This window comes from Rattus norvegicus, chromosome 8 (assembly GCF_021556685.1).
Source record: "Rattus norvegicus strain SHRSP/BbbUtx chromosome 8, alternate assembly SHRSP_T2T, whole genome shotgun sequence".
NCBI classification, from domain to species: Eukaryota; Metazoa; Chordata; class Mammalia; order Rodentia; family Muridae; genus Rattus; species Rattus norvegicus.
Window position 1 is genome coordinate 130133856 of NC_141541.1, and position 27018 is coordinate 130160873.

Sequence of the window (27018 nt, forward strand, 5' to 3'; positions counted from 1 at the left end):
GCCTTAGTTGACTGCTCCCCTGTCTTGCTCAACCTGCTGTTTTCTTAGAACCCAGGACCACCAGCTCCAGGATGGCAGTGCTCACAATGGGCTGGGACCTCCTACATCAGTCACTAAGTAAATACTTTCCTACAGCATGATCATAAGAGGTGTTTTCTCAATTGAGGCTGCCTCTTCTCTGAGGACTCTAGCATATGTCAAGTTGACACAAACTGGCAGCACAGACTTAAAATACTAAAATCCAGGGCATTATACCAAACGTCTAAATTACACTCACAACAACTTCCTTTTAGTGTGTCTCATATGATTATTATGTATCTGATGTGGGAGGAGCACACGTGCTTTTTGGAGTCTGTTCTTTTCTTCCACCTTTATCTGGTTCTGGTGGTCAAACCAAGGTGGTCAGACTTGTGGGTCCAACAGCAAGCATTTCATCTGCTGGTCGACTTGGCTGTACGCCATATGATAATGAGAGACTAATGTGTGTTAGGTTAGACTTTGCTAAAGAGAATATTTTAAACAAATATGCCAAAACATAAATATGTAATAAGGATTGTCCCAAAACAATCAAAACAATTAAAACTTCAGAAGTTGTCAGGTGGTGGTGGCCCATGCCTTTAAGCCCAGCACTCAGGAGGCAGAGGACAGCAGCTCTCTCAAGTCAAGGCCAGCCTGGTCTACAGAAATCCTGTCTAAAAACAAAAACAAAACAACAAAAAACTCCAGAAGCCATCTTCAGTATCTTTAACAAAATCCTCAATCTCTATACTACTGTAGGCCACAAATTCGTTTAGGGGGAAAAAAAAACCTAAATAGGGTAATAAATGGGACAAGTATTTAAAGGAGTTCTCAAAATGAGTAGAGGAAGTGTCCTTAGATCTACAGTCTCACAAAGGGCAGGAAAATTAAGTCCCAGCACACTTAAGTTTGAGTGATGTGTGGCGTACACAACTGCCTCAGAGACACGAGATGAAATTCGCGAGGCTAATTATATAATTATACGCTCCTGCAGAAAACGGGCAGCGATGCGGGCCGCAAGGAAACCTTCAGAATAAAGAAGATCCAAGAGAAAGGGTGGGAAAACGCAGACTTCTGGCTGGTTGACCGAGCCAAGAGGTAGCTTCTATTCCATCACTTGCAGGTCTAGAGATCAGTTACAGACATCCAGTAAAGCAATAAAAAGCCCGAAAACATTTATAAACAGCCTAATAGCGAGGCGTGATGTGTCACACCTGTAATCACAGCAGTTAGTAGGCAGAGGAAGGAGAATTGCCGCAAGTTCAAGGCCAGCGTGGGTTACAGTGGGAGTCACTGTCTCAGAAAATAATGAATAAATCCAGATACTGCTTGAGGCAAAGTCAAGTGGGAAATGTAAGCCAGAGGAACGAGATCTTTCAAATCCGGCTGCATCTGGGAAGCCGACCAAAACTACCAACGGCTCCTCAGCTAGGACTGCGTCACCAGAGCGCCCTGCGCAGCTCCGCCCCCCCCCCAACAAGGGGGCTGCGCGTGCGCGCATTGGCCCCGCCCCCTGGCTCCGGCTACTCCTTCACCTTTGCCTAGCGTCCTCCCACCAGCCTGCCAATCATCTTTTTCTCTCAGACCTAGTCGGCGGGAAGAACCTGCTTGTGTCTCCCGAAGCTCCCCTCGGAAACCCGCAGATAGCGGGGTAAGGACACGGACAAGTGCGGCTTTGAAGCGGGGAGGGAGGCCGCTGAGAGCCGATGTCCTGGCTGGGAGCCGCTTGCGGGCCATGCGCAGGCGTTCTAGGAGGAAGGTCGGTCCGCCTTAGCCAATGAGCACGGTTCGTGGGGCCTGCAGGCTCAGAGTGACGGGGCCCTCCAACCATGGACCCAGGCCTGTGCGCGTCTGAGACAGTGGGCGAGACCTGTCAGGAGCTGTTTGCTTAGCGAAAGTTGTCCAGGGACTCCACACTTGCCCAGAGGCCTTGGCTTGTGAGTGCCTGAGGCGTAGGCAAGGCTGTCAGGTGGGAGTTGGGTTTAGGCTGCTGCTGGGAGAGCCTTGAGGCTTGTGGGGCCCTGGGAGGAGCTCCACCCCCAGTTGCAGCCCCAACAGTTCACCTCTAGACCTGCAATCAGACTTACGGCTAAGTAGACTCTTAGAGGGGAGTCTATGGGGCGTAGATTACTAAAGTATAGTTCATGAGGTGGTGCACTACACCACTAAAGAGCCTAAAGAGCTAATTCACTCAAGACATCTGTGGAATATTTGTGCGAATGGATTTAAGATTGTAGGATAATGGTAAAAGGGAACGGGATCAGGCGGAGTTTATCAGTTTGAGACCACCGAGTGGAGATTCCAGAATTACTATAGAGCCCATATAGTTCTAAAAAGGCGTCAAATTTTCGGTTGGTTGCTTAAATGAAGCATTTGCCTAAAGATGGCCTACTGAAAAGGAGATGGAAGTCCCAGAAGACATACCCTACACTAATCCTTTAAGATGCAAAATGATTTGAGGAACAACAGCAGATTTGAAGAGTTTTGTTCTCACTCTTTTTCTTGTGCCAGATCTTAGGGTTCAGTGGGTTTGAATTGGACCTTGGAGTAGCACCAGTGCCTGTGTAGGTGAGGCTGGGACAGAAGTGTCTGTATCCTTCTTGAAACTGTAGCGTTTGTAGTTATGATTTAACTCTCCAGAAGGACACAAAAGAAAAACTAAAGAATTCTTATCCAGACGGACGATGGTGGAGTGCCATCAATCCCAGCAATGGGAGGCAAAGGCAGTTGGATCTCTGTGAGTTCGAGGACAGCCAGGGCTGTTACACAGAGAAAACAAACAAAATCTAATACTGTTTCATGACTTTGCTTTTGTTGTTTACTTGGTACCCTACTCTAAGTAGAAAGCCTAAAAGCATTTTTTTTTTAAAGCCTGGTGTCTAGGCTTTTAATCCCAGCCCTCCAGAGGCAGGGACAGGTAGATCTCTCTGAGTCAGCCTGATCTACACAGTGAGCTCCAGGCCAGCCAAGTCTATACAATGATCTCTTGTCTCCAAATACAGAAAAGAAAGGCAGGTAGGTAGGTGCGGTTTTATCATTACTTGAGAGAACAATTCTTTTCCATAAAAAAAAAATTACAAGGGAAAACCATAACTAAAGTAAAATTAGTGTGAAGTTAACTTAATTGAGATAAGTTACTTTCTTTCTTTCTTTTTTTTTCTTTTTCTTTCTTTTTTTTTTTTTTTTGAGATAAGTTACTTTCAAATACAGATTGTGCCAAAAGGTCAAAGCTCACTCTTGAAGACCTCTATTTGATGATTTCTGTGCTTGTCAAAAGTAATGAACAGAGGCTGTTAGATCTACATAGCAAGTTCCAGGCTCTCCTGAGCTACATAGAGGGTTGCAGACCAAGGGAAGGAAGGAATGGAACAGAAAATAATATCACTATTAAGTAGACTCAGGTAGTCATCTACACTGGCTTGTAAATGAATTTTATCCTTCCATATCTACCTTCTGTCCACACGGTAGACCATTTCTTTAGGACAAGGCTTTCCAGGATGTCCTCCCTACCCTGTGTTTCCCCGGGGAAGTCTCCCGTTACCCTGCAAGTCCAAATCATTGCTGCTGTCTTGTTGGTCACCTGCTTGTGTCTGTGTCCTGCTTCTCTACCCTTTCCTCATAGACTAAGTTTAGTGAAAAACAACAGTTGTCTTAATGCTGTATCCTCAGTGTTTTACCCTGGACCTAACACAGAAGCATTGGTGAAGTGGTAAATTAAGGACGTGTAATGCCATCTGAGTCTGATGAGAGGGTGAGGAGTGTCTCTTGTCCATCTGTAGCATGCCTGAGGTTTTCTCTAAATGGAAGGGCAGTATATTCTGTGGAGTACTGGTAGGAGTCATGAGAATTGGTCTGCAGACAGAACTCCTGCAGTTGACACACCACGGTAGCCTGTTAGAGTCAGCGTCACTAGCGCTGCCCAGAACCTGCCCATGTTCTGAAGCAGTGTGTCTTCAGTCCTCCGAGAGTCTGATTCTCTGTGTAGCTGACTGCAGCAATGGAAGAGACAGCCCCTTGCCATTGGCTGTACAGACTGAATTCTTTCAGGGATTTTTGCTTAGTTGAAGCTGAGATCTTGATTTACACTCCAGAAAAAAATTTTTTTCAGGTTAAAACAGTATGAAGACAGGTTAGAACTTATTAAGGAAAGGTTTTCGTATGCAGTTAAGGGTGCTAACAGAAAACATCTCCCTTCACACAAAGGTAGTAATTATAGAAAGTGTTTATATTACATATCAAATATGAATGACTATAGTCTGGGAAGATGGATTCAGGTTTCCCTGAATGATATATTCTAACATAGAAGCCCTTTTAGTCACAGAACAAAAGAGCTGGTGGCACTCTTCGAGAAGGTTACGGAAGGTTAAAGAGTTGAAAGAAGGATATCACAGGGGCAGCCTTGACAGTTTATAGTCCATCTCTCCTGCCATCGTGCCTTCCCTGCCTAATGCTGTGTCTTACACACACACACACACACACACACACGGACTGTATCCCAGCCCCCCTCCTGGAACTAAGCCCAAATAAACTCTTCTTATGTTGCAGGGCATTTTAACCACACCCTCACACACGTAGCTGTTAAACATCTTCTTAAGTTAATCCTTAGGCATCTCACTTTGAGGACAGTAACATGACGGCAGTACGTTTTTAACCTCTCACCTGTTCAGTTCTTCTGTCCACTTCATCCATTAGGCAGTTGATGGATGCTTGGAAGCTGGCGTGCTTTTTCGGAAATGTTTTGCCACCTGAGGCCTTGGAGGAGGTAAGCCCTGTGGTCCGCTCTGTTTGTTTAGAGGTCCGCCCTGTTATGTATCGAGCTAATTTCAACTTGTTTTTCAAATCTCAAAACAATATCATTATTTGGTTTTAGGCAGGAACAAAGAGAAAACTAATATGAGTAGCCAAACTGAGGCTCTCCCTGCAAAGCAAGAGACTTCAGATCCTGGCAGAATAGTTCTGTATGAAACGTGAAGAGAAAAAAGTAAATTAAACCTCTCCCAGAATGGAATTATGTTCCCAAACTGCAGAGTACACATTTTAATGCTTTAGAGTTTAAAAGAAAATTACTATAATAATTATACAAATTCCTCCTCCTGGTGCATAATGGATGTGCAGCATAGGTGGAAGTTTGTGACACAGAGGAAGTTTGTGGGTTTATAAATCACGTAAATGAGAAGACTAAGGGAGATCGTTGAGGCCTGGCTGAGGGGTCTGTGGAAGAGATGATGAGACAGAGTCTCATAGCCCAGGCTTGCCTCAAATTCATCATGTAGCCATGGCTAGTCTCGTATTCCTGATCCTTCGCCCTCCACCCCACTGGAGTTAGAGACTTCTGCCTCCACACTTGACTACAAGTTTTTATGAGGAGTTACTTGAGAGCAAGTTAAAAAGGATCGATTAAAGACTCAAAAATGTTTGCCTTGTAGGAACTATGGAAGCCATCCAAACTGTTTGTATAAGAAATACAATTGCCCTGTCCCACCCCACCCTGACTCTGCACCCGACTGGGCAGCACAGTAGCGATGACCTTGATTAGGGGTGGAGCCAGACAAACAAGGGACAGCTGGTCCCATCACTCATCTGTACTGGGGTAGCACCTCCTGCCTCTCTCTGTCTGCAGTGGGTGGGTGAGCTAGCCCTGAGGTCCTAAGAATGGGAGTGCTGGCCCTGTCCCTCACTGACTGCAGCATTCAGGAGAGTGGGCCCTGCACCTCACCTAGGCAGCAAGTAGAACTGGCTCTGGTGGCTAAGGCACAGGTAAGAGCAGGCAAGCTGGCCCTGCCCCTTGCTTGATGCAGCATTAGATGAGCTAGCCAGAGCAGTCCTAGAGAGCTCACCCTGGTGATGTGGCAGCAGGTGAGCTTGTGGGACACCAACTCAGTTATCTCCCAGGTCCAGATCCAGGGCTCTGAGTTGGTCCACCCCAACATCTACCTGATCCATGATCTGCTAGTGCATGTGAAAGAGCCAAGGCTACAGGATCTCATGACACAGGGCGAAAAACGGGATATCCAAGAGGAATCCCAGTGAGGATTCATTATAGATAGTACAGCAGAAGCCAGCGGCCGGTGACTCATTGCAATGAACATGTGCAAGTAAAGATGTGTAAACAACAGGGTATATAGTGTGTGACACATTGCAGCTTCCACAGTGAGATTTTTTTTTAATTCTAATTTTATTCCCTTGGAGGGGGGGTTGTAAGGGCAAAGAGCAGTTATGAAGGGATGGGGATGAGTGAGATTGGGATGCGTGATGTGGAACTCCCAAAGAATCAGTACAAAGGGTTTTTTGGGCTTGTTTTGTTTTATTTTTTTTAAGTTTTTTTAAAATAAGTTTTAAAAAGAAAAAAAAATGAATGACATGTAGTATTGTTTGGGAAAAGACAGACAAGCAGGCTAGTGAGGAGGCTAATGCGGCAGCAATGGCAGTCTGGTAGACAGGACTGATTTCGGGAGAAGCTGCCAGGCTCACTTGAGAGCAGGTGTAAGTGGTGACCTCGTTGGGGTTTTGTGCTTTGGCAGCATTGAGAAAGGACATTATGCCACAGAATCAAAAATAGCAGTGCGAAGGTGGGGATCCCAGCAGTTTGGAGAGGAGATGAATAAGGGCTGAACTGCCTTCCTTGCTGTCCATCTGTCTGTCAGAGACAGGTTCTTATTGTGCATCACTGGCTGGGATCAGACCCAGGTTTTCGTACTTACATAGCCCTTTACCAGCTGAGCAATCTCACTAGCTGCCTTATTATTCGATCTCCCTTACTGGACCACCTGTAAACTAACTTTATAAAAGGTTCGAATACATGCAAAATAAAACAAGGTAACCTGAAAATATACTGGTGTTTCCCAGACAGTTAAATCTTGTATAGGCTGGAAGGATGGCTCAGGCTCAAAGCTCATACTGTTCTTACAGAGGTTCTGAGTTTGGTTCCCAGCACCCACATCAGGCCGCTCAAAATTGCTCATATGCATCCAGTGAACCCCTCTGGCCTCCACAGATACCTGTGCACATTTGACATTCAGTCACATAAACACACATAAAGAAAAACAATCTTTAAAAAAAGAAGTCTTCAAGTTAGTTCTAGAATCTCTGTCACTGTACCAGACTTAAAACATTTCCAGAGACTCAGCTTGCCTGACAGGTTACAAAGTGTGCCCAACACTTAGACACGTCTGTTTAAGATAATTAAACGGAAATGTAAATTGCAATATCCAAAGATAGGAACTGTGGAATTGCTCCTTTGGACTAAAATACTGTAGCAGTATTTTCATTGACAAAAATAAACAGTACTTTAAGAACATTCCAAACATGATTTAAGAATAGGAATGTCGAGTTGTCTGATTAGAGTTCTGTTAACAGTCAGGTAATGAGGAAAACTGAAGGACATCTTCCTCTTAATACTGAGGTCCCCGGGGTATTCTCCACTGCACTGGAAAAGTACACTGATGGGAATTAAGGAAAACAAAACAGAACTTCAAAAAGAAAAGTATCATCTGCAGTGAAGCCAGCTCTTAGAGTGACAGGGAGAGAAGTTCTGCTTTCATTGCCACTACCACTCATGCCGCAGTAAAGAACTAGAACCACTATCTAGAAACCTGACAGATTGCAGCAAATGAGTGTCTACCTTGTGACTCTGGTTTGCCCCTGCATGGTACTTTTAGATTGGCTGTACCTCCTGTGTGGTGATGATCGTTGGGAGTATGTACATCATAGAGAATAATCCCTATGTCTCTGATAGGTTCTGCCTGAGGAAGGTCCTCCCTCCTTGGCTTCACTACTCTCGAGCTTTATCAGGGGCAGAAGCCATCAATGCCTTGAGGCCTTTCTACTTTGCAGTTCATCCTGATTTCTTTGGACAGCACCCCAGGGAAAGGGTAAACACTTATTTTTTTAACTTACTGTCTATGTCTAGTTGATTTACCTCTCAATCAATATATTTCAGAAAGTCCTGTAAATCTGGATTATTCTATCATGATAATGGTTGACATTGAAGCAGTACTAACTTGAAAAATAATAAAGTTTCCATATTAGTAAATTTAGTGAATGTTTGTGATATAGCAGTTGAAACCATTGTTTATTCAAAGCTGTCATTATTTATATAAACAATAAAGTCACCACATAAATCGAAGAGTATAATAATCACGTTTCTGTACGAGTTTTTGGATTAAAATAAAAGGCTTAAGAGAAAAACGCCTTTCTTCAGCTGATGGAGCCTTTCTTGTAAGGATATCCTAGGCAGATTTCCAGTGCCCGGAGGCTTCCCTGCATGCTGGGGGCTACTGAACTTGTGCTACCTGTATTGTGCTCAGGGGATACAAACTGGCAAAAGTCCTGGGGCAAACTCAGAACCATCAATATTTTTTAGTATTAGATAATTTGAAAAGTGCATTAGAGTTACCTCACTGGTCCTTTTGTTGTTAATTAACATTGATCCCTGATTTGACCTGAAATAATAAAGCCTGGGCACCAGGCTCAAGTGAATATCCCTGCCTGGTAGTGGTGTGCAGCACACCTTGAACACTGCTGCACTTCACTACTAGGGATGAAGACCAGGCCGTAGTCTACACCGGAGCAAACAAGAGCAAGCTGTACAACTAGCTGTCCACTGCCAGCCATTGAACCTCAGTGTGGTCTTGGAGACTCACTCACTGGGTGTCTCTGGGCTGGTCTTGTGCCTTCCCTCCCTCAGCCACTGTACTCTGCACACTCACCCTTTGCCAAGCCTTTGTGCTCACTGCTCCCCCATTTTGGACTGTCCTCCTCAGAGATGGCTTACCTCCACGTCTCAGAGAGTCTGTCCCAGGCCACTGACAGCTTCTACTCTCCTTACCCATCAGTATTTTCTCTGTATCTGTTTTCATCCGGAGGTGTCTGACCCCTTATTTATTAGGTCTATTATTTGTCCTTTGTCAGTGAATGCAGGCCCATAAAGTCTTCTCACTCTTCTGGCCGTTACCACGCAGCTCTGGCTCACCAAAACCTTGCCTTCTGCTGAGGACAGTCAAGGCTCCAAATGCTTGTAGCATCCTACTCCAAGTCCAGGATTTCACACTGGCACCCACTGGTGTGGTTCTTTTCCTTTTGGTACTGTAATTTTAAACTGTGGGCTATTAATAGATTTCAAAATTCACAGATTAAAGTTCGCGTTAAAATCTCGGTCTGGTCCGGATTTCCTTTGCCCCCATTCCTGTTTGTTTTCTACAGATCATTGTGTATATTGACTCCCGTGAGGCCCTTCCACTGTTTCTTCTGTCAAAAATAAAAACCTCAAAAGTAGCTTTGAAGATGTAGGCAAATAGACTTTAAATTCAAGTTCAAGGCTATCCTGAGCTTAATAGAAATACTTGGAAAAATAATAAGGCAAACCACTTAGCTCAGCCAGGAAAGGCATTTACTGCCAAGGTGGTCAGCCTGAGTTCAGTCCCTAGAATCCACATAATGGAAAGAACAGACTCCAGGAAATTTTTCTCTAACCTCCACACATCTGCTGTAGCATGCACACAACACATCCATACACCTTTAAAATAGAATTAAAGAAGCAGTTACTGTCCCTGCCATTTGTCACCAACAATATTTCTCCTACAATAACTGACCTTGGCATCTCTTCATGTCTGTTTATCTGTATCCCCTCTTTATGCTTCTCCTCCTCTGGGGACTGTATTACTGCAGTAATCAAGAAGATAATGTTGTTATATGTATCAAAGAGCACATCCTAACCTTTACTAAAAAATACCCTGGATTTCCTCCTATCTGGTTATTTGCCTTGTGGCTCTGTTTACTACATATATATGGGCATTTTCTTAGTTACTCTGTTTTTACAAAAATGCATCTCAGAGGTCTGTCATGGAGGTATTATTAGATCTAATGAATCTAATTATATAATCACTAGTTTGTTGCTTTGGGATCGCAGCCATAGCTAAGCTGGTTTTACCCAGACATGATGAAGGACTTTAACCGCTTTTTACCCTGATGCTCACATGATTGTGATTACAAGTTCTGTGTCTCGCCATCATCGTTTATCCACTATACACTGTGTACTGTGGAGCTAATCTTTCCTTTTACCAAACAGTCTGTGAATGTGTATATGTCTGTGTCTTTGTTTGGGTGAGTGAATACATGATGTGCCCATGGAGGCCAGAGAAGGGCATTGAATCCCCTGGAGCTGTGGTTGGAAGCACTTATGTATGAGCTGACACATGGGTACTAGAAACTGAACCCAGGTTCCGTGCAAGAGCAGTCAGTGCTCTGACCATTAAGCCATCTTTCCAGCTCACTTTAAAAAAAAAAAAAAACAGCTTGTCACGGTTTAGCTATTTTTGTTTGTTTGGAAACAGTTGTGGCAGAACCTTCCCCTAATGAATAAAGATTTCAGGGGACCAATCACTGGGCGAGGAGTAAGCAGGACTTCCGGTCCTAGAGGGGGGACAAGAAGAGGCAGGATTCGCCACTGGAGGAGTTTAACTTAGAATGGCTTACAACATTAGGGTGCTAGTTGCTGAGCCCAGCGATTGTGTTACCTGTTAATTCTAAACGAAGATTGTGTGGTGTTTTCCTTCACACAGCGACTCAGCTGGGTTCTAAAGTGTGGTTTTGGGAGAAGTGCACCCCAGCTAGCCAACCGTGTGAATGAATTTGGATGTGTGGGGCTGGCGTGGCAGTGACCCACCATAGGGTGGAGAGATTTTGGAGCTCCGGGTCAGAGATTGTGCCCAGATGAGAACAGGCCGGGCTGTGGGTAGCATGGGGGCTTTTTTATTATTTCACGAAACAAACAGTGGTCTGGAATTCACTGAGACCTGCCTGCTTCTGCCTCCAAGTGCTGGGATTAAAGGCTTAAACCACCAGACTAGGTTCCCTCAACATTTTTAACAGTAAATTACTTATTATATTCAGTATATCTAAAGACCACATATAATTTCTTCTTTCTTTACTCACATGTAAATAAATGCCCTTCATATTTTTTCCAGGAAGTCAATGAAAATTCTCTTAAGAGATTAAGTGTCTATTTAGAAAATCTCCAGAAACCAGGCTTCAAGTCTCTGAAACCAACTCAGCTTACATTTTATATAAGAGAAAAAACAGCGCAGAATTCCTCTGAAGGACAGGAGCCTGTCAGTACTACCGGTATGTTATTTATTTCTGTTGTGTCCCTGCCTGCGTCATGTGAAATGTGTTAGTTAATTCTGACATTGCCAGAATACCTTTGGATTTGAGTCTTGATTACTGAAAACTGTCATAGTTGTTTTTCTAGAATTAGATTCTGTTCCTAGCTGGATGCATTTGAGCAAGTCATTTTTGTGTGTTTAAACCATTGTTTCCCAAAGTATTCCAGTCAAGTGTCGGCGAGGTGCACACCTTTAATCCCAGCACTAGGGAGGCAGAGCAGGCGATCTCTGTGAGTTTGAGGCCAGCCTGGTTACATAGTGAGTTCTAATTTATCCGTGATGGTGTGTGGCCCAAAGACAGTCCAGGTGATGGAAGAGCAAGAGTGCTTCAGTCGGTCCGCGGGCGGGGTCTGAGCTGATGCACACTGTTCAGGTAACCAGTGAACCAGATACCTGGTCAGAGTCCTTCTGTTTGGGACATTGTCACCAGCACTACTATTTCTGAGGACCATTTTGGACCTAACAGTTATAAAATTAAAATTAAATTATTGTTCTTCATCACTGAATTTTCATCAATAGCTTGACATTACTAGGAGATCGCTGCTTCCATTCTTTGTCAGTCTCATACGTGGATGACTTTGTGGACATTGGAAACCCCCGATGCTCCTCCCGCCCCCCCATTTCCACACGGCCTTTTCCTGACCTTGCTCTCAACTTACATCCTTCTCTCTATTGCTTTGTTAGGGCTTTCATGGAAATACATTGCATTCTTAAGAACCTAATCATTTTTCCAGCTCTGGGTTCTTTTGGTGGTCCAAGTGGAAGTGAACTTTATTATCAGAGTAAGCATTAAAACAAGATAGGATTCAGTAAGAATTTCTCTGAATTAACACTTAAACAAGTAGCTGTAGCCAGCCTTGGCCGAGCAAGGTCCAGAAGTCCTCCACTGTCAGCTAATGGTTAACTGAGAACTGCTCACCAACAAGAACAGGAGAAGGCAGAAATTAAGGTACAGTAAAGCACTCTTATACCAGAAGAAAGCAGTTTATCTCCCTTACAAATGGACTGTAGCTCAGATAGACGTAAGGAGCGAGTGGAGATGACCAGCTGCTCTGTCTGCTGGTGAGCCTTCCACATTGATGTGATCTGCACATAGTAAGAGTGCTTCTGCAGGCCAGGTGTGGTGGGGCAAGAGCGGAAGGATCTGTTGAGTTTAAGGCCAGCCTGGGCTACAGAGTGAATTACAGACCAGAGCTACATAGTAAGACCTTGTCTCACAAAAAAAGAAAAGTTTCTTGATGCTGTGGCTGGCTAAGTAAATTCAGACTTTCTTTTTAGTTCTGGGGATAGCACTGAGGGTCTCATAGACATTAATTAGCCAGTGCTTTACGAATGAACGACATCACCAGCCCCACAGAGACGTCTGCAGTGTACCTTGGAATGATCTCACCCAAAACAGCAAAACTGCTGCTCCCAAAAGGAATCCTAAGGAATCCTGTCACACTGGATAACAGCCTGTGTGACAGAGACAATAATCAATGAATTGATGAATTAACATGGAAAGTACAGTTTAGTCCTTGACTTAGTTTAAATTTTTTTTTAGATTTAATATTTTTTGTTTTTGTTTTTCAAGACAGGGTTTCTGTGTGTAACAGCCTTGACTGTCCTGGAGTTCACTTTGTAGTCCTGGAATTCACTTGGCTAGCCTCAAATTCAAAAGATCCACCTGCCTTTGCCTCCTGAGTGCTGAGATTGAGGGAATGTGCCCTATGCTCAGCTAGACGTAACCGTTTTTTTAGTTGAGTATTTTGCCTGCTTGTATGTCTGTATATCATAGGCATGCTTGGTGCCCGAGATCAGAAGGACATCAGATCCCCTGGAACTGAAACTGAAGATTGCTGTGAGCCACCATGTGGGTGCTGGAATTGAGTCTCACATCTCTGCAAGAACAAGTGCAGAACCACCTGTCACCCAACCCTGCTTTTTTAAAGCCAGAGCTTATGTCAACCAAGTTGACCCTCACAGAGAGTCCCCTGGCTTCTGCCTCCTGAGTGCTGGGTGTGTTCCTGTTAGGCTATTAAATTAGCTACTTTAAGTCTGAGCTGCTTCTTCTGGCCTTCAAGGGAAAAAGTTTAACTATTTCTTTTCTCTTGCCAATAGTCCTCAAGACGATCCTATTAAGAAAAACGTCTTACACGTTCTGTATTGTGTATGTTTGTCGAACAGAGTATATCTGCAAAAAGGAGTTAAGCTCTGGCTCTTACTAAGAATTCACATCTCAGGAGGGTTGAGAAGATAGTTCAAGAGTAAACAAGAATACGAGAATAAAGACCTGATCTCGTTGGAGAGATGACTCAGCGGTTAAGAGCACTGACTGCTCTTCCAGAGGTCCTGAGTTCAAATCCTAACAACCACATGGTGGCTCACAACCATCTGTAGTGGGATCTGATGCCCTCTTCTGGTGTGTCTGAAGACAGCTTGGGTATACTCAAATACATAAAATAAATAAATTAATTCTTTAAAAAAAAAAAAAAAGACCTGATCTCAGATACCAGCACCTACATAAACCAGCCAACTGTGACAGCCTGCCATGCAATCCCAACACTGGCAGGGAGGGGGTTGTAACAGGAGGATCCCTGGAACCCAGGAGTGAACCAATTTCACCTAAGGGGTTACCCAGATCCCTCAAAACAAGTCGGTCTGTGTCGAGCAATACCAAGGTTGGCATTGACCTTCACAAACATGACCATACAGACGTGAAGGTACACACACCAACACCAACCAGAAGGAGAGGCAGGCGAGCAAAGCACATTTCACTCTCACATAGAATACTGGAAATTACTTTCTAGCCCATCACTACTGGAAGTGATAAATATGTCGAGTTGTTAAAGTGACTAGCATGTAGCTGCTGAAAAAAATAGGTTCATTTCTATGTGTAGATGTGGAAGGTGTTGATCCTACCGAATGAGAGAAAAACCACCAATCCAAGTGTTGTTTTCTGTCAGACAGGGCTATCTTCCTAAAACAGGGTTTGAGAAAATAGTATTGAATATCCGAGACAGGGTGGGAGGTGGGAGACAGTGGGGCTGTGACTTTCCAAGGGCTAGGGGATTTGTAGTCATGTAGGACATTGGCTGAACATGTCAAAATTATTTGGCAGAACATCTTACCAGGTTGAAGGTCAGGGTATAGTCAGTGTATGGGGTGTGGAACAAACTAAATTCTAGAAAATATATCAAGACATAGTCAAACCTAAGTTTTATAGAAAACAAGAATGAACTTCTTTAGACCTTGTAACAAGAAGCCAGGCTGGTCCACCAAGTTAGGTGCCAAAGGTTCAAAACAACAGATCCATAGTGGTACCATCATTACTAACAGGAACAATTTAAGACGAGTGAGTGTGTATCTATAAATATACGTATGTGTAGACATGATAGCATCAGCATGTATGTGGTGTCTGCAAATATACATGTGTAGAAACATGACAGCAGTAGCGTGTGTGTGGTAATACAGTTCAGAGAAGAATACAGGAAAGGTTCAGACCCGCACTATCTAAGAGAGCTTGTACCAGGGAAGCAAGTGTTCCACAGATGAACCCTCAAGGATGGCTAGCACTAGTCATGTGACTCTGAGTACGTGAAAGGTTGCTCATGTGACCAAGGAATAGATTTTAAGTTTTATTTAAATGTTTCTATGGTGACTGTGATGGTGGGTTTGAGAGGTTGCTATTGTTTTGAGAAAAAAAAATCTTACCCCAAACTGGCCTCAAACTCACCTTGTAGCCAAGAATAACCTTGATGTCCTATTTATCTGCCTCCCGCTCCCACAAGAGCTGGGGTTACATGCCTGTACCACCATGCCCAGCTTAGTTTTAATTGTTTAATTAATTTAATTGTAAATATCCACATTGTGTGGTTAGCTACATGATTAACACATGTTGTTGGAAGACTGTACCAAGAGTTAACAGTGGTTATTTCTAGTAAAGGTATGAGATTATATGCCTGTTAACAGACTTTTACTCATGTGTATGTGAAACGTTACAGTGAGAGTGTGCTAATAAAGTTTTGTAGCCCAAAATGATAGCATAGTTTAATCCCATCACTCAGAAGGCAGAAGCCAGCAGTGTCTGTGAGTTTGCGGCCAGGGTTACATAGTGAGAACTTGTCTAAATTTTAACTAATAGTAATAATAATACTTAACAGAATTTAATTTTCTGTCAGGGCTGTGAATCAAACCTAGGACCTCATGCGTTCTAGGCAAGAAGCCTGCCACTGCACTACATTGGGTGCTCCCTTGTGTAATTTCCAAGCTTCTTTTAAATTTTGAGGGTTGATCCTGGAGAGATGGTTCAGTAGTTAAGAACACTAACTGTTCTTCCAGAGGACCTGGGTTCAATTCCAAGAACCCATATGGTAATTCACAACCATCTGCAACTCTAGTTCCAAGGGGATCTTACAGCCCCTTCTAGCCTCTTTGGGCACCAGGCATACATGTGGTACACATGCATACACACACACACACACACACACACACACACACACACACACATCATTTAAAACATTTTTTAAAAGATTTAATTTTATGTATATAATAGCTGTTTTCAGACACACCAGAAGAGGGCATCAGATCTCATTACAGATGGTTGTGAGCCACCATGTGGTTGCTGGGAATTGAACTCAGGACATTTAGAAGAACAGCCAGTGCTCTTAACTGCTGAGCCATCTCTGTGAGCACCAACACCATGCAGAGCCTGAGCCTCCCCTAGCCTGCCCTAGCAATGCAGGTATCCCCAGTACCCTGCTCCCTGCTAGAGTCTTTACGATGGATGTGGTAACACTCTCTTCTCTTTAGTGACAAGATTCACCACAGGTAGAACTGAAAATCATCTCCATGCCCTTGGATGGAGTGGCACCTACTTCCTGGTGCAAACCAAAAGGAAATCCATGGAAATGAAAATTCTGCTGTAGAGTTTAGAAGAGGAAGTTTTTTCGTTTGCTGACGATTTCCCAATGGGGAGAGTTTAGTGGATAATGAAATGCTTTTAAAGATTCTAATTTTATAATTGTTTCATGAAAAGTGATTCTAAGCTAAAACAAGTAATCATCTGTATTAATTGTCTGGGGGAATTATATTCTCTAGGATTCCGAGCAGTCAGATTTACTTTGCACAGCAGCGATCTGCTAAGCACAGTATTATATATTCTCAACTCCTGCAGTTTGCCTGTTGAACACGTCCAAAGCTTGAACACTAATGTGCATTCCCAGCCTCTCAAGGAAGCTACAGGGATGCCTGACAGACCCATCAAATGGCATAGGTCCTATTATTCCTTTACTGGGTTCAAGGACCCTGACGAAGACCTTGAACATGTCTCAAGAGTGGAAACAACCCTCACGTAAGTAAAAGGTTTTATTTAAATAGCCTCATATAGTTGCTGTTTAAATGATGTTCTGTTTTGCAGGAAAAGAAATTTTAGTAAAATATTTGAGGAAATATATTTCAAGTTTCTTAGAAACTTCCACTTTTTGTTATTGTTTAATACCAGATACATGCATAAGATTTAAGCTTTTAAAATCAGTTTTTTACACATTGAACATTTGCAGTCTATGTGTAGAGTTCAGAGGTAATTAAGTTTAATAATCCATACTTACAGAAAAACACAGCAGGGGTAATGGCACATGGCTATCATATCAAACTTTGGGAAGTAGGTAGGAAATAGTTACGAGCATGGACAGATCAAGGCAGGCCAGTCTGAGATACACAGTGAATCCCTATCTCAAAAATAAACAGACAGACAGATACCTTAATAAAATATCATCTTGAATAGATAATTGAAGAGAATATTTTTAAATTATAAAAGTTAGATATGAGTAGGGTGTGTAGTGCTTTCTTTTACTCTCGGCATTTGGGAGACAGAGGCAGGAGGATCTCTTTTACTTTGAGAGCAGCTTGGTTTGAGGCCATAGTTGAGTTCCCAGGGCAGCCAGAGCTATATAGTGAAACCCTGTCTCAAAAAGCAACAGCAACAGAAAATAGATATGGAATATTTGGCATACTTTTTTAGTAAACTGCCATTAGTGTTTTGATAACTTTAAGTATAGAAAACTGTTTGTAAAGCACTATGCCCTATGTGAGCCCATTTTTATAGAATGTATTTATAAAGTAAAATGAGAGATGGTTTATCAAAATATTAGCATTATATATTTCAACATATCATTTTGGTAATTTTGCATAATCCTATATTTTTTGTTTTATTTGTTTGTTTTCTGAGGCAGGCTAACAGCCTGTGTAGCCCTGGCTGGCCTAGAATTCCCTATGTAGACCAGCCTGGCTTTGAACTCACAGAAGTCTGCCTGTCTCTTACCTTCTGGGATTCAAGGCCCAACCAACCATGCCCAGCCAAGCCTTACACTTTGTTTTTCTTCTTCTTTTTCATTTTTTAAGAGTAGACTCCTTAAAGCCAGTCCCATTCTGTTATCAGCAATTTTATCCAAAGAAGCCAGTGACTGGCCGTGACTTAGAAAATTATCCTTTGCTGTCCACTGTCACTGAACCTTCCATGTATTACCTGCTCTGATGCAGGAGGCCATGTCATCTAGCCACACTCCCCCAAGGTGAAGAGGAAGTTAGCAGAAAGGGGGAGAAGTGTGCAGCTGTGGCACGGGTGTGTGTGGGCAGAGTCTAGCTGTGGTACCTGTGTATATTCATGACCAATAGATACATCACCTCTTACATATATCCCATTGCCTGGGTTTCCTTCTGCAAATATGCTAGAGGGAGATGGAGATTTGGGTGATGATTTGTTGATGGGGCAGACGTGAGGGCAGATGTGAGGGGTGGTCATGAGGGTGGGAATTGTCACTCAGGTGCTAGCTGAGCAGTCCAGAGGAAAGTGGACAGAGATGGAAGAAGAAAGAAGAGGGCGAGGCAGTGGAGGGGGAGGGAGAGGGGGGGAAGAAGAGGAGGTGAAGGGGGAAGAGGAGGTGGAGGAGGTGGAGGAGGAGGGGGAAGAAGATGTTGGACCTTGCTCAGGCTAAGGGGTTTAAGGGTAAAGTATTAAAGAGTTCTCAGACAAGCATTATGTCTGTGGCTCTGTGGAGTGTTTTGTAGAAGACAGTTCTGGTCTCAGCTGAGTGTTATTTAAAGATTGTCCCAATGACCCAGAACTAACTAGCTATCTGGCAAATAATGAAAACACACTGAAACCAGAAAAAAGGTAATTCATCTGTATTCTTCAGGATTTCATGTATTAGATGGTTTTTCATAATTCTTCGTTTAAATATTCAATAAGATCCTATCATTAATATGATAGACTTTATTATATGATAGACTTTATTACATTGTCCTAGATCGTGAGTTCTCAAGAATAGGGCATTTGTCTGTCAGCACTAAGTGCTAACCTGCGTCCGGTGTTCACAGAACCTACCCTATACTGAATTTAAAACTCTGAAATAAATATGAAGGTGGGAGGTGTAGCTCAGTGCAAGAGTTCATCAGCACGCAGGGGAAACACACGCATTGCTTCAGAATTTGCTGTTTTCCACACTATGAGCTATGAGCCACACTGCTGTGAATTCCCAGTGTCCTCAAGAGTCTGCTTTGCTTTCTGTTCAGACTCTGGTGGCTTGCTCTGTACTCTTAAGGAGGAGAACAGCTTTGTAAACTACTGTTTCAGGAAATAAAGTCGGGGAAAATGTATCACTGTCAATCAGTCCAGTTGTCTGTAGCTATTTGTCATGACACGGTGGTGAATTTGTCACTAGTTCAATAGAATCTTTCTTAGCTTCATAGATGAAATTGATAATGACCTAGCATTAGGATAGATGCTTAACAGCACACAAAGTCCTTTAGATGATTTGTCGTCGGTATCTCCAGACTTACATGAACCCATTAGAAGGCCTTATGGAGTTGGAGTTTAGCGTTAAGCAAGTATAATTTTATGGCAGAAAGTGCAAGCCAAACATGAGAGAGGGCAGTCCTGTAAGAGGAAGAGTTCTAAAAGTGAAACTGCAGTGCAAACTGAGCCTCAGAGCCAACAGTTGATCTTCGATCCCTGTACTTCTGTTTTGTTTTGGTTTTGACACAGGGTTTCACTAGATATCTGTGACTAGGTTAGAACTCACTGTGTAGTTCAGGCCAGCCTCAAACTCACAGATATCTGCCTGCTTCTGCATCTGCTGGAATTAAAGGAGTGCATCACTATGCTCAACTTTGGAACCCAGAATTCTTTAAAAGGAGTATGGGCAGGATTAATCGATATGCCAAGTAGTGAATCAAAAAGTAATGAGCACATTTCCCTGGCAGCGAGGACCCACTTCCCTGTTCTGCCATGCAGAACCCTTTATGATCTTCCCTCTTTCCTTTTATCACATCTCAGGACTCCCCTCCATCTGCAGAACCATCTGATCTCTACACTCTGGTTCATCTGTAGGTGAATTTGTGCAATCAGCACACCCTCCCTTCTTACCCACACACCCCAGGTTCAGGCCCACATTACCCGTTCGTTGTACAGAGCCTTCCAACCAAGTTAAAGTATGAGTCCTCTCTTTCTTTTTGTGACCCTGTTCTCCTTTTAGTAAGTCTTCTTTTACAGTGAAAACTTTATCATCCCTATATTACCAGCACACCACCATACTGGATATCTAGGATAAATATATGTTTGATAAATTTATAATGAGTTCATTGTTCTGCAGGTTTTAAACTTGATACATCTTAAGGCTTTAGCTCAGATCTAGAAGGACTGATGGAAGCACCTGTCAGGGCTCTGTCAGGCACATTTCAGCTCTCTCTCCCACACTTCTTCAGGTGTTCCCTGTGAGGAGTTGTGTGCATGTTCTGCTCACTCTTTAAAGTAACTGTCTCTTTCAGCTCCTGGAGCTTTCTCTTGCACAGGCATCCCTAGGGCCATCCACACTGAAAGACTCTACCCAAGTATCTTCTTTCTCTATACTTTGAACAGCTGAAGACTGCAGCCAATAGCAAGCGTGCCTGTGTCTGGCTGTTCTTAGCACAGCAGGTGACTTCATCAAGAAAGGGCTTTAGGTGCCTTCAGTACATCTTCCGACAGCTACTCCTCTCTAGTCCTTAAAACATTCTTTAACATTTATTTTTCCTTATAAAGAAAACATTGTAAGAAGTGACAATAGGAGAACATCTGTTCTGCTGAGCCTATTTTATCATGCGTTTGATGAAGATGAGTCAAGACTTCAGCTGGGCACTGAGCTAGGGAAAAAGAAATGGACGCCAGGGTGGTAGAAAGCTTGCCTGGGTGTGCTCAGGAACTCCTTGGCTAAAGAACTAGAAGGCTGGGCAAAGAAGGAGGAGTTGTCTCTGAGAGCATAGGGTACTGCACCCCAATAGTAAAGGAGGCAGAATGGGATTCTGCCAGGTTAGAATCCACAAGTAGTCTTGAAACTCCTTTTTCAGGATACATTCCCTCTCTCTTACAGCTGTGCACGCCCCCATGTTTGCTCACGTGCTGCGTGGCTCACAGTTGCACCCTCACCTGTTGAGTGACTCTGCAGAGTAAAGAGCTAATGCAGCCAGCAAGGTGGCTTACACTGGTTACTGTTGACAGCAGTAAACAAGGTGGCTTACACTGGTTACTGTTGACAGCAGTAAAGAGACTTAAAGGCTTACAAGAATCGTATGTATGTATTTACGTCTTTATTTATTTATATTTATGTACACTGTAGCTGTCTTCAGACACACCAGAAAAGGGCATCAGATCCCTTTACAGAGGTTGCTGGGAATTGAACTCAGGACCTCTGGAAGAACAACCAGTGCTCTTAACCACTGAGCCATCTTTCCAGCCCAAGAATCTTCATTCTTCATAACTGTTTCATCTCTAAAACCTAGTGATAGATTTGGTCTGATTAAAATTTAATATTTTGCAATACTTAAAGAAGTTGCCATAACTGTAGCATGATTCAGCAAGGGTAGGCAATCTCTAAAAGTAGGATTGTTAGAAGTAAAGGTTTGAGCTAGGCAGTAGTGGTGCAGCCTTTAATTAGCACGTCAGAGGAAGAGTTAGGCAGATCTCTGAGTTTGAGGATAGCCTGGTCTACAGAACAAATTCCAGAACTGCCAGACTCTGTTGGATAGAGAAACCCTGTGTCAAAAAAAAGAAAAATATCAGATTTACAGCTCAGCCTAACAGAGGACTAGTTTAAGGTGTGTGTTTGAACTGTTGGTTGATTTTATTTTGTTTGCAGTCCTGGGGATGGAGCTAAGACCTCACTTGTTCTAGTCATGTGCTCTGCCACTGGCCTCCATCCACAGCCACATGTGGAAAGATAAAGTGTTTCTTCTGTTTTGGGTCTAGGTCCTGGTTAGGTAGCAATGGCAAAGGTGCTGTTAAAAAGCTGAAGAACAGTCTGCCACTTAGGAAGGAGCTGGATCGTCTCAAGAACGAGCTATCTGAGCTTCTACAACTGTCAGACATCAGGTAATAAAGAAAATGCCCTAGTTGTCTTAGGCACTGTCCTATTCCTGTGATGAGACACCATGACCTAGGCAGTTTGCAAAAGAAAGCACCTAATTGGGAGCTTGTTGACAGTGTCAGAGGGTGAGTCCATGACCATCATGGTCAGGAGACAGGTATGGCGTTAGAACAACAGCTAAGAGCTTAGGTGTTGAGACAACAACCATGAGATGGAGAAATCCTGGGCTATTTAAACCCCAAAGCCTATCCCCAGTGGCACACTTCCTCCAACAAGGCCACACCTCCTAATCCTTCTCAAATAGTTCCTCCAACTAGTGAACAGCCAGTGTCATTCAGACCTCCACACTTGAACACACATTTAAATATGCAGGAATGAAATAGCTCAGTTAATAAAGTATACAGTGGGCCCTGGGTCTCATCCCCAGCACCATAAAAACCAGGCACACACTTGTAGTCACATGATTACGGAGGGAGAGGCAGAATGATCACAAGATGGGCATCTTTGCCCAAATGACAAGTTCCAGACTAGCCTGAGAATAATGAGGCCTTGTCTCAGAAAATACTTTTTTAATTAAAAAAAAAAGGAATAAAAGTACAGGAATTACATAGTGTTAATACTTTCCAGGAGTTAAGTATTTAATTTCTCTCTGATAATCCAATATTTTTCAGTTGTCATTTTGTGAATACAATCAAATATCTATAGGAACACTCTGATGAATTTTTGTTTAAAACACAGAAGTAAGATTTAAGTTCTGATATTTTGGTCATAGTTGAATTTTTTATGACATTTATTTGTGTGTGTGTGTGCGTGTGTGTGTATACATATGCCACAGCATATGTATGGAAAATAGGGGCTGTCCTTCAGGAATGAGTTTCCCTCTTCCACCATCGGCATATGTGTGTGTCCCTTTAATGTGGAGGACTGGACCTAGATGTTCAAAGTGTTCCAAGTCTGCACTCTAGCATCGTGCTCTACTCCAAACCCCATGCTCTTATTTTTTTTTATTTAAGATTTATTTATTATATATAAGCACACTGTAGCTGTCTTCAGACACACCAGAAGAGGGCAGCAGATCCCATTACAGATGGTTGTGAGCCACCATGTGGTTGCTGTGATTTGAACTCAGGACCTCTGGAAGAGCAGTCAGAGCTCTTAACCGCTGAGCCATCTCTTCAGCCCCCATGCTCTTATTTTAAAATAGGAACAACATACTTGTTTAAGTCTTTGCAGTACATTGACCATGGCAGAAATGCTTTTACTCCCGTGTCTTCGTCACTGTTCTTTTGCTGAGAAGAGACACCATGACCAAAACAACTCTTATGAAGGAAGCATCTAGTTGGGGGCTTGCATACAGCCCTAGGGGTTTAGTTCATTGTTGTGACAAGGGTAGGAAGCATGGCGGCAGGAAGACTGAGAACAGTGGATGGCAGTTCCACATCACGATTGGTAGGCAAAGAGATACTGAGCCTTCCAAAACCTCAGAGCCCACACTCAGTGCCCCACTTCCTCCAACAAGGCCACACTAATTCTTTTGAATAGTGCCAGTCCCTGGTGCATTCAAATCTGTGAGTCTGTGTGGGTCATTCTTATAACTATCATAACACCTGATAGTTCTTTTTTCTTTCTTTATTTCTTACTCTTTTTTGGTTGCTTCATTTAAAAGTCCACTATCTCTTGGGGTTTGCAAGATGACTCAGTGGTTGAAGGCACCTGTCATCAAGCCTGATGACCTGAATTCCAGCCCCTAGATCTCACATAATGGGGGAAGGAGAGACTTGGTTCCACAAAGTTGTCCTCTGGCCTCCATAAACATAGACATGTACACACATGTACACATTATGCACCTATATACAGACATCATGCACTCATAGTAATAAGTTTATGTTTACAAATCATCTAATACCAAGTATAGTATGTGGTAGCATGCATCTGTAATACCCAGGATCCCCACCTCAGAGTCAAGTAGCTTGGGTTACAAATATAGTGAGGTCCTGAGGGTTTAAGGGAGGTGCAGGTGGAGCTGGAGAGATGGTTCAGTGAGTAAAAACGTTGACTATGCAAGCTCAGCAATTTGAGTTTAGTCTTTAGATCCTACTGTGGAAGGGAGAACCAATTCCTGGCAGTGTCCTCTGACCTTGTGGGCATGCAGTGGCATAAGCCCTACCACCACCACCACCACCATCACTACCACCACCACCACCACCACACACAGCCATAAGAATAATAGGATTTTTTTTTAAATTTAGGAGAGATAGTGACCATCTTAGAACCGTGGGATCAGTGAAAACACGATGCATGTCTGCTTCAGGAAGCAGCCATTGACCTTGTCAAGAAGCAGGCAGTTGGGATGAAAGCCTGTTCATCCTCCAAGGTGCTGCTGTTAATGTCATTGTGTCTGTTGGCTTAGGTGGCAGAGAGGCTGGGGAGTCGCCCATCGCTGCAGCCAGCTACATAGTCTTAGCCGCCTAGCACAGCAGAATCTGGAGCCGCTTCAGAATGCAAAAGGTAACTGTTGTCCTCTCTCTCTCACAGCAGCATGTGCAGCAGTATGCCCCTACAAAAGTGTAGTGGCATCTGACTTCATCAGAGTTAAGCTCTTAAAAGGGGAGCACACGCCTTTAATCCCAGCATTCAGGAGGAAGAGAGAGGCAGGAAGATCTCTGAGTTCATGGACAGTCAGGGCTACACAGAAAAACCCTGTCTTGAAAAAAAATTTTTTTAATGTTTAAATCTATTCCATTAAATGAGCAGAAATATAGTACAAGCCTCTAGAATCTAAATCAGTACTGATTTAGTCCTGCATGTGCACACTAAGTTTAAATAAGTCTTTGCACGGTGTTTTAAGGACAAATCCTCTAGGCCATAACCAAAGGTTTGTGTTTGTCACCAGGGTGCACCATTGTATTCACAGACCGCTCTGGTATGAGTGCACTGGGCCACGTGATGCTGGGGACCATGGATGTCCACCATCACTGGACACGGGTAAGAAAGAGCCAAAAGCAAGCTGCCTCTCTGACTCGCCTCTGTGTACTTTCATGCCATACAACACTATTACGTCAGCAGACGGCAGCATCTGAAAGCATAGCTCCAGTTTTCCAGTCCGGTAATCTCACATGACTAGTGCTTGAAGGTGAAGATAGCTCGTTCTTACATGTGTGTATGTTGTATATATGTCTGCATTTGTGCACACAGAAGTCAGAGGGCAGGCTGAAGTAGTTGTTCTCTTTTCCTGACCTGGGCTCCCGGGAATGGGTTCAGATCCTCAAACCTGAGCGCATGCTTTTACTCACAGATCGCCTCACAGGCCCGTGGGATAGTTTTAAAATCTTAAATAGAGCTGATGTGAACAGTTTTTTAACATTGTAAGTTTTATTTTATATGTAAGTGCATGTGTGTATGTCTGTGTACCATAAATGCGCCTAGTGCATGAGGAGGTCAGAATAAGGTGTTGGATGGATCCTCTGAAGCTGGAGCTATGGACAATGTGAACCACGATGTGGGTGCTTGGCATCGGACTCCAGCTCCTCTACAAGAACAAGTGTCATCTCTACAGTCCCTGATGTGAACATTTTTGTTTAGTTTGTTTTTCTTTTTTTGTTTTTTTTTTGGGGGGGGGGTTGTTTAGAAAGAGTGTCATTATGTAGCCTTGGCTGGACTAGAACTATGTAAAGTAAACGCATCTGAAACCTGTGACAATCCTCCTACCTTAGCCTCCAATGTCCTGGAATTACAGACGTGAGCCACTTATGCCTGCTTTATACAAATACAAATGGGAAATACAGTTTTCGTCTCGTGGGTAGATTCCTGGGGTAGTATTGTTGGACCATATACCATTTGATCATATCAAAGAGAGTCATGTTTTCAATTTTGATGAAAATTTTTAATTATGACACCCTAGTAGGTGTATGATGTTTCACCTGAAGTTTAATTTGCATTAAGTGATAACTTTTGGTGATGGTGTTTTTATGGGATTTTTTTGTTTGTTTTTGTTTTGCAAGACAGGGTTTCTCTGCGTAGTCCTGACTGTCTTGGAACTCACTCTGTAGAGCAGGCTGACCTTGAATATACAGATATGCCTGTCTCTGCCTCCTGGGTGCTAGGAGAAAAAGGCGTGTGCCGCCGCTGGCAAACATCTTCATGTTTTTATTTTCCATCTCATCTCTGTGATTTTTGGTGATTTATTCAATAAAATACGTGGTAAAGAGACAGGAGAGATGGCTTAGTGGTTAAGAACACTGGGTGCTCTTCCAGAGAACCCAAGTTTGATTCTCAGCACCCACATCTCAGTTCACAACCATCTGTAACTCCAGACATCCGAGGGTAGTAGGTACTAATATGTTGTAGAGATACACATGCAAACAAAACACCCATAAACATAAGATATAGATAAATAAAATACATCTTCAACCAGGCTTAGTGGCACATGCCTTGAATTCCAGCACTCTGGAGGCAGAGGCAGCCAGATCTCTTGAGTTCGAGGCCAGCCTGATCTAAGAGCAAGTTCTAGGACAACCAGGGCTACATAGACAAACCCTGTCTTGAAAAACCAAATGATAATAATAATTGTTGTTCTTGGTATTTCAAACCACATATTAAATAGGTATTTTGTATCTAAAATGTATAAGAACTCTTAATACTCAGAGTTTAAAAAAAATAGAAAATGTGCTAAAGACATGTCACAGAAGAGAGTGTGCAGATGACAGACATGCAGAGCAGGGTATGGGACAGAGCCAGAGTGCTCACTCACAGCCTGTGAGGGGCTGGGTTCCAACCCTGGTGCAGGATATTCAGTCACCTATGAACCCTGAGATTGTGTTATTTACTAAAAAAAGAAAAAAGAAAAAAAAAAAAGCTGTTTCTATTTGTGATGTAGTTCAGTCTTAGCATACCCCATTCATCCCTCTGCCCGGAAAACAAACTTGCCCCTAGTACTCACCTTTAATCCCAAACTATGGAGGTAAAGTTTGAAAGTGATGAATCAGAGAAAGATTTGACAAAATAGGATATGCCCACCTCTCATGAGAACAGAGAGGAAAAGGAAGCTGCTTAAGGGATAATACAGGGAGAGGAGAGGAGAGGAGTGGAGGGGAGGGGAGGGGAGGGGGAGAGGGAAGGGGAGGAGAGGAAGGTAGTTTTTCAGGGAGTTTTGCAGAGACAGATTGAAGAGAAAACAAGCTAGACACAGATAAAAACAGAAAGGACCAGAGAATAAGAAACAGCCAGAAGATTAGAACAGATTGTTAAGAGGCCAAGCACAGCAATTCAGGAGAAGCTGAGAGAAGCCAAATTGAATCATTCTGCTCAGAGAGGATTTGAGCCAGAATAGCTAAGTTGAACTAGCCAGGTAAGAGTTTAGAAAGAGCTAGAAAGGTGAGCGTATTCTCAGAGGCCTAGATTAGATTGTACAGAGGTGAGAAGTCTCTAGGTCTCTGCCTAAGTTAGAGACTGGGGCAGTA

At 43.1% G+C, this 27018-nt stretch overlaps 1 protein-coding gene across 29 annotated transcripts in view; it reads left to right on the forward strand.

Annotated features, from left to right (window-relative positions):
- Positions 1-1520: 1520 nt before the first annotated feature.
- Tcaim (T cell activation inhibitor, mitochondrial) overlaps positions 1521-27018 on the forward strand; it is a 31258-nt gene continuing 5760 nt past the window's right edge. For 2 of the 29 annotated variants that reach the window (NM_001433878.1, NM_001110838.2), the window contains exons 1-8: positions 1521-1669; positions 4711-4780; positions 7754-7889; positions 10983-11139; positions 16260-16512; positions 21442-21564; positions 23970-24067; positions 24453-24544. In NM_001433878.1, the coding sequence (NP_001420807.1) occupies positions 4752-4780; positions 7754-7889; positions 10983-11139; positions 16260-16512; positions 21442-21564; positions 23970-24067; positions 24453-24544 (888 nt within the window). In that variant the 5' untranslated portion in view covers positions 1521-1669; positions 4711-4751. Of the gene's footprint in view, positions 1988-2889; positions 3034-4685; positions 4781-7676; positions 7890-10981; positions 11140-16259; positions 16513-21441; positions 21565-23969; positions 24068-24452; positions 24545-27018 lie in introns of those variants that run through there. The other 27 variants (NM_001433880.1, NM_001433890.1, NM_001433888.1 and 24 more) reach the window with 27 other exon arrangements.